The 12,446-nt window shown below is 43.8% G+C and overlaps 3 protein-coding genes across 3 annotated transcripts; 1 reads left to right on the top strand and 2 right to left on the bottom strand.

Annotated features, from left to right (window-relative positions):
• Nucleotides 1-463: 463 nt before the first annotated feature.
• EAF01_004322 (uncharacterized protein) lies at nt 464-3,848 on the bottom strand (the record flags this gene model as incomplete). The annotated part of the gene is made up of 6 exons (XM_038912576.1): nt 464-851; nt 911-3,240; nt 3,302-3,401; nt 3,457-3,574; nt 3,632-3,670; nt 3,725-3,848. The coding sequence occupies 6 exons, from the start codon at nt 3,846-3,848 to the stop codon at nt 464-466; spliced, it is 3,099 nt and encodes a 1,032-aa protein (XP_038772260.1).
• A 2,543-nt stretch (nt 3,849-6,391) lies between these two features.
• EAF01_004321 (uncharacterized protein) lies at nt 6,392-8,608 on the top strand (the record flags this gene model as incomplete). Its single annotated transcript, XM_038912575.1, has 1 exon — nt 6,392-8,608. One exon carries the CDS (start codon nt 6,392-6,394, stop codon nt 8,606-8,608), a length of 2,217 nt encoding a protein of 738 aa, XP_038772259.1.
• A 286-nt stretch (nt 8,609-8,894) lies between these two features.
• EAF01_004320 (uncharacterized protein) lies at nt 8,895-11,858 on the bottom strand (the record flags this gene model as incomplete). The annotated part of the gene is made up of 6 exons (XM_038912574.1): nt 8,895-10,139; nt 10,206-10,331; nt 10,416-11,301; nt 11,354-11,428; nt 11,539-11,664; nt 11,772-11,858. The coding sequence occupies 6 exons, from the start codon at nt 11,856-11,858 to the stop codon at nt 9,163-9,165; spliced, it is 2,277 nt and encodes a 758-aa protein (XP_038772258.1). The 3' UTR covers nt 8,895-9,162.
• Between the last annotated feature and the right edge of the window lie 588 nt (nt 11,859-12,446).

Below are 12,446 nucleotides of genomic sequence, written 5' to 3'. Positions count from 1 at the left end.
GAATAGAAAATGGAATGGAGTGTTTTCTCACATGATTCGTTATGAAGATATTTTTCTACTAGCTGAAACAGACAATATGACGACATGTGAAACTATTAAACTTGGTATGCTCACCAGGTGTAAGTAATTTCTCGCAAACTTGTAGGTATTCTTTAAAGTACTGCACGCCCAAAAATGAAACAAATCCATGATTAACGCCTTTGCTCTAATTCATAGCTCGCTTAATTACACGCATGCACCTATCTAAAACCTATCTACCAGAATTTTTTGAACCCTATAAGCTCCGCGCTAGCTTTAGCTCTTTATCTATGTTTTTTTTTTACTTTGAATTTTGATTGTCTCTTACGCGTGCACGCCGGTTTTCTACTTTCTCTACTCTCTCCACTCTCTCTACTTTCTCTGGACTCTGGACTCTAGACTTTAGTCACTCCATCGTCTATATATCTTCTCCCTTCCCCCTTGTCTAGTTCTCATCCAACTGTGCCTCAAACTCATCTCCCACGTTATCAGCCCACGCACTTTCATGACTCCTCACTCTATGTAACTGTTCGCTAACATAATTGGCCACATGTCTATCAGCCTCCTCCCTCTCTCTCAATCGTTGTTCATCCATAGGGGCTACACTTCCTTCTCTCTCGTGTTGTTCTTCATCATCATCATGTTCGTGATCTCCGAAATCTGAACGTGCACCAATGGAACGAGCAGTTGAAGTCCGACGGAGATGATATGGCTTAGAAGATTTTTGTGATTTGTTTGCGCCGCCGGCAACGTGGCGGGTAAAGATATCGTCAAAGTAGTGATTCATGCCTGAAGATGGGGTACGAGGGGTTTGGGGGAGACGACAGGAGATTCTAGGGTTCATATTAGTATCTTATTCGAAAGCACAATTTAAGTGTCAGGAAGTACTTACCCAGTATCGTGAATCATCCTGGCAATTAAACCAGTCCAACCACATTGATGCGTAGCACCCAAACCACGGCCACTGTCACCATCAAAGAATTCATAGAACCATAAGTTATCCTTCCAGTTGGGATCAAAGTCTAGGATATCATTACCATCGTTAATAGCACGACGTCCGTCATCACCACGAGCCATGAGATGTTGAAGACGATGCTGGATCTCTTCGGAAACATGACCAAGATGCATCATATCTCCTGATCCAGTAGGACATTCGACTTGCAATGAAGGTCCATAGAACATATAGAAACGTTGTAGAGATTCGACGAGCAGGAAGTTGACACACAGCCAAATCGGACCTCTCCAGTTACTGTTACCACCGAACATACCACTGTCTGAATCTCCTGGTACGTATTGAACACCGAACTTTTGGCCATTTACGTCCATTGATACTGGGTTCTTTTCGTGGTATTTTGACAGCGATCGAATTCCATGTTCACTGAAGAATTCATCCTCATCCAACATGCGTTTCAAGATCTTCTCGAGACGATCTTTGCTCACGAGTGATAACAAGATTCGGTTACCTTTTCCTCTCTTCTGGATACTAGCCATATTACGTTCAGCAACATCGTGTCGGTTCTCGACGAACCAATCAACTCTCTTTTTAAAGTTTGGTAATTTGTTAATGAGCTCTGGCTCCAGAGTGAGAGTGGCGTATAATGGAATCAATCCTACCAGAGACCTGACAGGTAATTGTTGAGTCCATGGTCCACCATAAGAGATAGCATCATAGTAGAAACCATCTTCGTCGTTCCACAGAGATTTCTCTCCTGAACCAGACTTGTACGTCATGGCATCACTAATGAGCATGAAATGCTCGAAGAACTTCGAAGCAATATCTTCGTAGATTCTGCGATGCTTAGCTAACTCCAATGCAATGTTTAACATGCACAGGCAGTAAAAAGCCATCCATCCAGTACTGTCTGCTTGCTCCAAAGTACCTCCAGTTGGAAGCGGCTCAGAACGATTAAAGAGACCAATGTTATCCAGGCCAAGGAAACCACCTTCAAATACATTCTTTCCGTCGAAATCCTTGCGATTAACCCACCATGTAAAATTGAGAAGTAATTTCTGGAACACTCGTTCAAGAAAATCGAGATCTTGACGTCCATACAACTTTCTCTCGATTTTGAATGTTCGGAATGTGGCCCAAGCATGTACGGGTGGGTTGACATCTCCAAAGTTCCATTCGTAGGCGGGAAGTTGTCCATTGGGATGCATGTACCATTCTCTGGTGAAGAGATCCAATTGCTTCTTAGCGAAATCTGGATCAATCATGGCAAGTGGAATACAATGAAAAGCCGAGTCCCATGCTGCGAAGAAAGGATACTCCCAGGAATCTGGCATAGATAAAATATCATCCAGATACATATGTTTCCAGTTTAAGTTCCGAACAGCTTTACGCTCGGGTGGAGGTGGAGGCTGGGCTGGGTCGCCGTTCGCCCACTGGTCCCAGATGAAGTGATAATGTTGTTTGCACCACATCATACCAGCGAAAGCCTGTCTTTGAATGTTTCGAAGATCATCAGCCATTGGTAAAGGACTGATGCGGTAGTAAAACTCGTCAGCTTCATCCTTTCTCTTGTCCATAGTGTTATCGAATTCTTCTTCGTCCAAGTAGTCTGTGTACTTTTGGGACATTCTGAATCTGACCACAGCACACTCTCCTGGTGCCACTCCGCCACCCTCGTTGAAACTATACCAAGCTGCAGACTTAGTTCCATGTTCCTTAGGATTGATTGCCTTCTTTTCTCGGTCTACGATATAACGATGGAATGCGTCCTTGACATATGGTTGGGCGTTCTTTCCCTCGTACAAAAGGGCGTTGTTTGTATCGTTCTCCGTGAAAATCAATTCAGGTTGAACGTCGACACCACTGGGTCCAACACCAGGAGAAGGCGACAAGATCATGTATCGTTCGCCTAGCTTGTGATGACGAGCGTGGGCAGCATTCTCTCCAATCTTACTGATTTTTGGTTTCTTGTCCTCGGCCTCATGACCCCAAGCCCAAGTATTTCTAAACCAGAGATGGGGAATAATGTGTAATGGTGCTGGCTCGGGACCCCGATTCCACGCGGTAACTCGGAAAAGGAGCTCGTCTGGATTCTCCTCGTCTTTTGCAGTCTCAATGTAGATGTCCCAGTATCGGTCGTCATCGAAAATACCAGTGTCCAGAATTTGATATTCATTTTCGTCTTTCCCTCTCTTGGCGTTCTCTGCGATCAAATCCTCGTACGGAAACTTCTTTTGGGGGTATTTGTACAGGTATTTCATGTAAGAATGCTACATAGATTTGTCAGTCTTCCTGAATGTAGACAAAGCGGCTGCTGGGTGCTTGACTAACCGTTGGAGTGTTGTCAACATGGAAATGTGCTTCTTTGATACTCTCTCCGTGATTTCCTTGTGGATTCGACAATCCGAAGAGACGTTCCTTTAAAAAGTCACTGTATTCTGATTAGTTTCCCAGCATTATAAACAAATCGCAAATGCTATGCTCACTCTTCTTCGTTCCAGAAGGCAAACGCCACGTTCTGCAAACCATGTGTATCCGAGACACCGGCAATACCATCTTCTCCCCATCTGAAAGCTCTGGATCTTGCATGTTCATGAGGGAAATCTGCCGAGTGTTAAAAGTGCACAAGACACAATCTAAAAGGTTGGAAGTGAAACTTACGACTCCACGCATCTCCATCGGCACTGTAATCCTCTCGCACTATTGATAGATATCAGTATCGATAAGCTCACACACACTTTCCGAGAAATATACCTGTAGCCCACTGCCTCTCAGCAACATAAGGTCCCCATTTCTTCCAATACTTTGTTCTCTCACGGTCCTCCTTCAAACGTTTCTCTTCCTCGGACAAATACTCATGGGAATCGATTTGTACCATTGTGAAGTTGTGGTGGGGTACAAGTTGACAAGGCCGATCACAGATATTGGTTTCACTCGATTCGCAGATAGCGAAATCTCAATCAACCAACCGTCGTTTTTCTTGCAGACTGTTGTTGATTTTGAGTGAATGAGGATAAATTATTGGGATAGATGTCAAGAAAAGGGAAAGAATTAGTGTCGGCGCATATGGCAAAGGTCAAGGGACGCGGAGGGTCAAGGAAGCTAACGACTGGGGGGTGAAAAGATGTGCTACTCGAGATATGCACGTAGGTACCTAGATGTAGATAGGAAAAATCGATCTTTTTCTTACACGAGTAATAAGGAAGTCATAGGGTAAAGCAAGGTTATGAGCATGCAAGCCATCGACGATTGAAGAGGTTGGTTAGTTTCTCATGTTCATTGTTGGTTTAACTGTTCGTTCTAGATGCATTTGTTGGTCTTGGTGGGTGAATCTTCATATGAAAAATACCTCCCTTAGTCAACAAGGGTGGAGTGAGGGAGGGGAGGGGAGGGTAGGTAGGTAGGTGGTGGGTTGTGCATTGTGCATTGTGCAAGCGGCTATCTGGAGTGACGTATTGAGTGAGGTTTGACTTTGCGTTTGACTTTGCTTGGTGGGATGAAAATCCGTTTCCGAGTTGGCGCCACCATTTTCATATCTCCGAGAGTCTACGGAGTATAAGAAGTACACGGATTGTGTTCCTGGTGGATGGGCGGTTCGAAGGATATCTCTCACGAGTAGCAAACTTTATTCCTCTCTAATGCATGTTACGGTGACGACCCTTCCAGATCCAAACACCATGGCAACATGTATGTATACAAGACACAACTGGTGATTCCTCGGTAGGCCTGAGTTCACACCGAACGGACCTCACTCTGGGAACGTTATCAAAAGCCATGTCCACTCATCCAGGGTGGGAAAATTGGAGAAGTTGGAGGAGTTGGATGTCGGATATTGGATATTGGATATTGGATATTTGCACATATAAGAGAGAGAGTGGAGTGAACAAGGGTTACGAGAGGGCTTTTTTCAATCTACTCCGTCCTACTCCGTGTTACTTTGTTACTTGGGGTTAGAGAGTGTGCAATAGCTACCCCACTAGATTTGTTGGATGGCAAAGCCTCAACAACAAATAACGACAACAACGACAACACCCAACGCTAAAGAATGAACAATTCATCGTGAATGCGAAATGATTCCAAATTGGCTTCGTTGGGCTTCATTGCATCTTAATAAGGCAGAGAAACGCTTCTTCCGTATTGATTACTTTTTTCCTCTTTCCTTTCTTACCCCTCCATCCTTTCTTTTGATCAATCGAATTCGAAGCATTGACTCACCTTAGCTAAGCAGGTTGGTTGACAGGAGAGGCAAATCCATGTCTGGTCAGAATCACGTGAATAATCACGTGTATTACCAATCAACCATCTACAGAGTAGACCTAATCAATCAATCAATCAATCAAGCTGCCTCCTAAGGTTTGCAAGGGGACGAAGAGTGATGTTGGTTGCTATCCCAAGTCAAACAAGTCAAAAACGAAGCTCAAACTTCATAGGGCGTCTATAACGTTAACCATATTTCACATATTCAATACTAGGTCCTTTCCTTTATCTGATGGCTACTTCTAGTGAAGAGCAATTGGGTCCATCGAAGTGCACGTGAATTGTTGATTAATCAGCCTCAAATCTTCAATTTGCGCCCTCTTATATTTGGTATTGCCTGCAGAAATTTCGAGACAAGACATCATCAATATTCATATACAACATTGTTACATCTGAAAGGTCAATCTTTGTCTCCGATCTCCGCTAAAAAGCAACATGTGAAAGCTTAGATCTCATCGTTGCCGCTCAGTAGTTCTGAGGTTGAAGTTATTGTATACATGCCAAAGATCTCACAATTCCGAAAATCACTGCCGTCCCTGATTCAAATACCTACATGTCTCAAAAAAATGAGAACTTCGGCGCCTGGCACTTTATACAAATATCTCTACGCAACAATTGATGAAAAGTGATGCTATTTTTGACTCTCACGGCTAATCATGACAAGGCAGCACTGCGGAGGCGGAATACCATATCAATAGATCAACGGGTTATCAAATCAATGAATGCTCATCTGCTTCGCCAAAGTTGACGATCTACCAAACCGTCTTGTATCGTTTTAACTTCTTTCCATCTATAATTGAGGTTCATTTTAAGAGATTACATTCATCATGGGACTGCAAGATTTCCCTGGGTTCTCTGAGGACCCCTTTCCTTTCTCGGGCGTGTTCAGAAGTGGACAAAGCCATCGTAGTGCCGAGGATTGAATAACGTTCTTTTTGTTTTCGTGGACTACTTCTGTCTTTGTCCAATCTAGGTTAGCCTTTGTCGGCTGCTCAATATCAAAGAGGTACTCTAGATATCAGAAATTGAGATTATTTCTCAACAGTGCAAAGACAAAGAAGCCATACGCAGTTATTATGCGTGTGACTTCCATGCTAAACATCTATATCCTCGAATCATTCAGCTATCTCTCTCAAATATCAATACTTCATAACGATTTGCAAAATGTCGGGTAAAAAGACTCTTAGAGAACAATTTGCAGCCATTCACGCTCGCGAAACAGGCAAAAGTGACAAGCCCACTACATCCAATGAGCAAGAACAAGACATATTCGAAGTTCCCGTTGCCCAACCTGAAGCTGCGAAGCTCAATCTCCATGGAGATGCGGGCAAACAGAGTGGGGAACAGATGAGAAATTCGTTGACAACAGCTCGGACAGGGCAGCGAAATAATGAGAGTGAATTGCAAAGCATCGTAAGAAGGGCCACGGTGTCACGTGCCCAACAGAATCGGTCTGTCTTTGCGAGACTAGCAAGACAGACGACGACACCTAGTGCTGAAATACGGGCAGACCTTGCGCCGGAAATCGAACAACTAAGTTACAAGTTGGATTGTCAAAACGATATACTCAGAACTTTGGGTGAAAATACCGATAAACACGCCGAGGATAACAGAGTTTTAAGCAGGGCGGTCGACGAAAGCCTTGCCAAAGTCAAAGAATATCAAGCCAAAGTACACGAGCAAAATTTGCTAATAGCCCGATTGGAAAGCGAACTTGCAACTGTTAAAGCCAAGGCTGGTGCATTGCAGACAAGCAATGAAACATGTTCTGTAGAGAAGATATCCAAAGATGAGATGATCTCAAAACTTTTCAGAGAATTGGCCGAAAGCAATCGACAACTGCGAGAATCAGAGGGAGCCAGAGCAGCAGCGTCCAAGTCCCCAAGTCCTTCCATCGATGCAGCCCATATCCAGAGTATCAGAATCAAGGATAGCGCAGCCGACAAAGAAGAGATCACCACCTTGAACTCGAAAGTCTCAGCACTTGAAGAAGAGTTACATGCTGCAAGGGTGCAACTCAAAGAATTAACTCTCAAAGCAAGACAGATGGCTGAAAATCACGCAATGGAGATGGCAGAGCTCACAGAGGCGAAAGATGATCTTGCAATCGAAATGGCTTGCATGAAGCAAAGTCTGATATCCCAGAAGGAAGCTGCAGAGAAGCAGTTAGAAGAGATGGGAGTTCTTGTAAAGAAGCTCAAGCTGGAGCTAATCGAAAGCAAGGGCAATTTCCGATCTTGGTTGCGAATCAGACCTCCACAGGGCACTCTCGGAAAGCAACCTATCTCTATCAAAGGCGGTGATTCAGTCGAAGTCCTTGATCGACATGGCACTGCCAAAACTTTCAAATTCGATCGTGTCTTTGCCCCTGAATCCAACAACGCTGTTGTTTTTGGTGACTTGAGCGAAATTCTCGAAGCTGCTCTTCAAGGCTACGACATTACTATCCTTGCATATGGACAAACTGGCTCCGGGAAAACATACACCATGAGTGCCATGCTCGACATGGCAATGGAACAAATCTTCACTCAGCTAGCCAAATCCTACGGGTCAGACTACAGCGTCCAGGGCCGCTGCATTGAAGTCTATGAACAAAAGGTCTACGATCTTTTCAAGCCTGGACGAGAACAACTAAAGATATCAACCGACTGTAGCGGCATGTGGCCCATCCGCGACCACTTGCTTCAAGTACACACTGCTCCTTTCACCAGCCTTGAATCCGTGCAAGAAATGGTCCAGGAAGTAAACAAGAATCGTACCTCGGGTCAAACTTCCAAGAATGACACTTCATCCCGATCCCACATGTTTTTATCCTTCCAGGTAAAAGCATCCAAGACCGAACAATCAGGGGCAATCACAACCACCCGCTCCGGAATCACATTCATCGATCTCGCTGGTTCCGAATCCTTAAAAAATGTCACTGATCGCGTGTCAGAAACTCAGGCTATCAACGCCGAACTTTCTGCTCTGAGATCAGTGCTCACATCCATGGGAACAAACCAAGCACGAATCCCCTTCCGCGACACACAACTCACCAGGCTCCTTCAAGACGGCTTCACAACCGGCAAAGTCCTCTTTATTCAAGCAGCTAGTCTGGGCGAATTGGAGGAATCGATCCACACGATGGATTTTGGAGGCTTGGTTAGTAAAGTAACGCAGAAGAAACCGGCGAAGAATGTGATCACGGCGTTTGCGGGTACGGAATCGGTTGCGACGGGAGAAGGAAGAACGACCCCGACGACCCCGACTCCGACCCCCACGAAAGCGGCGCCGGGTACGCCGAGTACGAGAGGTGCTAGGGGTGGTCCGAGAGGTGGTGCTTCGGGAAGAAGTACGCCGACTCCGAATCCGAGAGGGGGCGCGAAAAAACGAGGGACATGAGAGGAGATGATGATGAGGAGGAGGAGATTTGGGTTTGAAGCTGGAGGATCTGATTCTTTTGCACGGACTTGCGTTTCTTTTCTTCTCTTTTATATTCGTTCTTCTTGGAATCTGGGTATGAGGATAGAGACTATAATGGTTAAGGTATAAAAATATAATTATAAAGTATAAACAATAAAACAAATCGATTGATGATACATTCGGGATGTGGAAAAGAATGTAATCATTCAGTGTCAGTGATAGTGATAGAAATAAAATGTGATAGACAAGAACAATGATGAGAAACAAGCAGTCAATCAGTGTTTTGTTATTTGTATATCAAAATCTACAAATCTGAAATCTCCTTATTACAATCCCAATCACAATCCCATGTACACAATAATCGTATACAGATATACACAACATACCCAGTTCACTTCGAAATTCGAAATTCTCAAGCAAAACTCCCTTGAAAGTTAGAATATCTAGCTCTTTTACTTTTACTTTGACTCAAGACTGAAGTTTCCACGTGAGCCCGCTCGTAGAAGCATCATGATTCACGGATGAATAAACAACTACTCTCCTTGGACTCCCATCTCCCGAACCTCAACCTCCATCCTTGCCCCTACAACCCCATAACAAGATACTTCTCCCAATCTCTCAACCATATGTTCTATGATATCTCTTCCCTTCTGTCCATGTTCGAGATGACGCGGTGCAAATTCCGGACTCGATGAGAAACACTGGGTTTCGGGCGTGGTTTTGTTGTTATGGGGATCTTTGTGTTGTTTGCAGATGAAGGATGAGTTTGGGGATGTAGATGCTGATTTTTTGATGGTGTGTGATGAAGAGGGGGGAGGAGATAGAGAGGGTATGTAGTGTATTTTTCCTTGGGGTGATGGACTTGTATTTGGAGATGCAAGAGAAAAATCATCGTCGTATCTCCATGATAAGAAACCTTTCTCTTCTTCATCCTTATTCTGTGCTTGTTTTTGATCTCCATCTTCCTGTGCTTCCACCACTTCTGCCAAATTCTCAAGCGTGAAATTCCCAATCCTCTGGCCCGTCTCTCGACTAAAAATCCGGAGTTCATGTGTACCTATCTCCAGATCTTCCTCTCTCTCAGCATCACCATCACTCTTAATAACTTGCGTCGTAGATCTGTAGATAGAAGTAGTTTCAAAAACTATCGGTACAAAATTTCCTTTGAGAGTTTTTCCATCGTCGGTAGTGTACTCTACATCTTCGATGCAAAACCAAAATTGTTCGTATGTTTCTGGAGAGGTATCTGAATTCTCATTCTCAATCTCATTCTCGGATGTTTCGGATGTATTGAATACCCAGCGAGTCCAGCGCCAAGAAGCGGTGGAGATACATCCAGGATTGATAATACGAAAGTTGTTGGAATCGATGGGGAAGAAGTTTTGGAGGAGGGTGCGTGAGGTGGTGAAGGTTAGTGTTGCGGTGGTCTTCGTGAGGGTTGGGTTAAGGTGGGAATTTGAAATGGAGTTGGTTGTATATTGATGAGGAAGATCGGAAGAGGGAAGGGGTCCTAGAAAATGGGTGTGATTAGAATAGGTTGGAGGTCAGAGTGATAACCGGATTAGGGAAGACGTACCGAAACTAGCGGGTCTCAAATAGTAAGTAGATAGCTCTGGATTGCGTTTCCACATCCATTTTCTGAGTTCGTGGGTCGAATTATCCCATTCGTCATGCTGCAAGTTGTGGTTTACGAATTGGCGGACTGGAAAGAGATATTAGTATGCTGTGGAGAAGGTATATCCAAAAACAATGACAATGTGAAGAAATAATAAGGAAGATGACGCACTATCAATGATAACTTCATCTCCTTCCACCGGATCCCTCCCCAAGATCCTCGAAAATTCCTGAATTCGATGAGCTCTTCCCATTCTGATTTCCTCGTATAATTTCAATCGTTCTTGAATATCATCTTTCCTCACATTGCCCGGAAGAACAACAGCTAAAGCAGCAGCATCTTCGATAGCGCTACCGGCCCCTTGACCTTGATGAGGCAAATACGGGTGTGCTGCATCGCCTAGCAATACAAGATTTTCCTTTGTAAAAGTAGGAAGGGGATACATATCAAGAAGACGCCAAACTTTAAGCGTTCCAGTTGTACTTGTATCTGAAGAATCAGACAAAGGAGCCATTTTCAACAGTTCCAACATATCTTTATCCCAACCATCATAAATCTTCAACAGATTCTCTCTATCACCTTCCTTTCCCCATCCTTCTCCATTATCGGTATTCTCAGATAATGCATCAGGATGTAAACACACGAAATTAAGTAAAGAATTTGAAGAAGTTGGATAAGCTATCACGCGCCGATCCGTTCCAAACCACATGATCAATTCCCCATCTTTCTGCATGAATTTTGCGGTTTTGGGATTAGATAGAACGGAGGAACGGGAGAGAAGAAAACGATAGGCACTTTTCCCACAGGCGAAGGGGGAGACTTTGCATTCTGGAGGTTGCACAAAAGAACGAGTGAGACTGTGGACACCGTCTGCGCCGATGATCAAATCGCCAGTGAAGGATTCACCATTTGAGAAATATACGGTGGATGTGGTGGGATCGAGAGTGGTTACTTTGTGGGAGGTGAGGAGGGTAATGGGAAGGTGTGGGGGGGATAATGTGAGGGCTTTGGATTTAAGATGGGAGTGAAGTTGTACGCGATGGGCTAGAAACCAGGGCTAATGAAAAATTAGTTTGGATTTGCAAGGAATTGAAGTTAAGGGGAAATACATGATGCCATTGCTTGTCTGCCTCGACTAGATCCATAGTTCGATTCAACAAACCTGATGATGTGTACTCTGTCATCTAGATTCAACAATTCATATGAGTGAGTGACAAGCAAGAATAAGCATGATCGTCAAAAATGATAAGAAGATCATCAAATAAAGCCAATAGCAAGGAACATCTTAGCTCACCCAATCCAAAGAATTCGCGCCGCTCTCCTCTAGAAATACACCCAATCTTCTCAATATTCCATTCGCATTCGGTTGAATATGAATCGCAGCCCCATATTCCGAGGCAAATTGGGTTTGTTCGAAAATCTGTGATCTCCTTGTGAGCTTGGAAACCAGTGATCAAGCTTAGCTTCTTGCGAATGCGGGAAAGAAGAATGGCTAATACGGGTGAGAAATGGGTAAGATAGATGTACAGTAACTTCATGACCCTCTTCTCTCAAAGCAATTGCCGCAGTTAAGCCACCAATGCCAGCTCCTATGATGATAATCTTGAGGGGCATGTTGGGATTTTGGTAAGAAATACTCAAGTCTGTTGCTTTTTCTTTAAGTTGAATGCGCTTTGCAAACTTCCATAGATTATATGAAACTTGAGATAAAGATGGTGAGGCAGTGAAGAAGGAATGCCGTTTTTGTAATGCCGGATTGGCAATTGTTGAGACCAATGACAACGCAGCTGAATCAACAGTCTCGCTTATTGTGTGACAAGCAGCTCCAGTTGTCTATGCATTCATTAGTGCTGCATGGAGTGGAACCAATCCGATGTATACACGAACCTAGGTATTTTCAACTATCTGCATTCATTTGCTAATGAGCAATTAAGATTTTTTCATACGTAGTGTATATGCCAAAATTAAACATTTTTGTTCCATCCCTGGCACACTCAATCAATGCTCAAAACGTCTACGACCTATGATTGCAATCTTTGATCACAAAATTTCTATGGATATCGAGGCTCGTGTAGCGCTTGACTTCATGTTCCAACATCTAGAACCAATTGAAGTCTTCGATTACTCTAAACTCCTAAACTCGAATTAACTTTGCGCACGCCTACCACTCTCAATCATATACAATCTTGAAAGTTCTTGTAT

Source organism: Botrytis porri (assembly GCF_014898465.1).
Source record: "Botrytis porri strain MUCL 3234 chromosome Unknown BPOR_005, whole genome shotgun sequence".
Lineage (NCBI taxonomy): Eukaryota > Fungi > Ascomycota > Leotiomycetes > Helotiales > Sclerotiniaceae > Botrytis > Botrytis porri.
The sequence above is the reverse complement of the archived record's forward strand: the minus strand, read 5'-3'. Positions and strand labels throughout refer to the sequence as shown.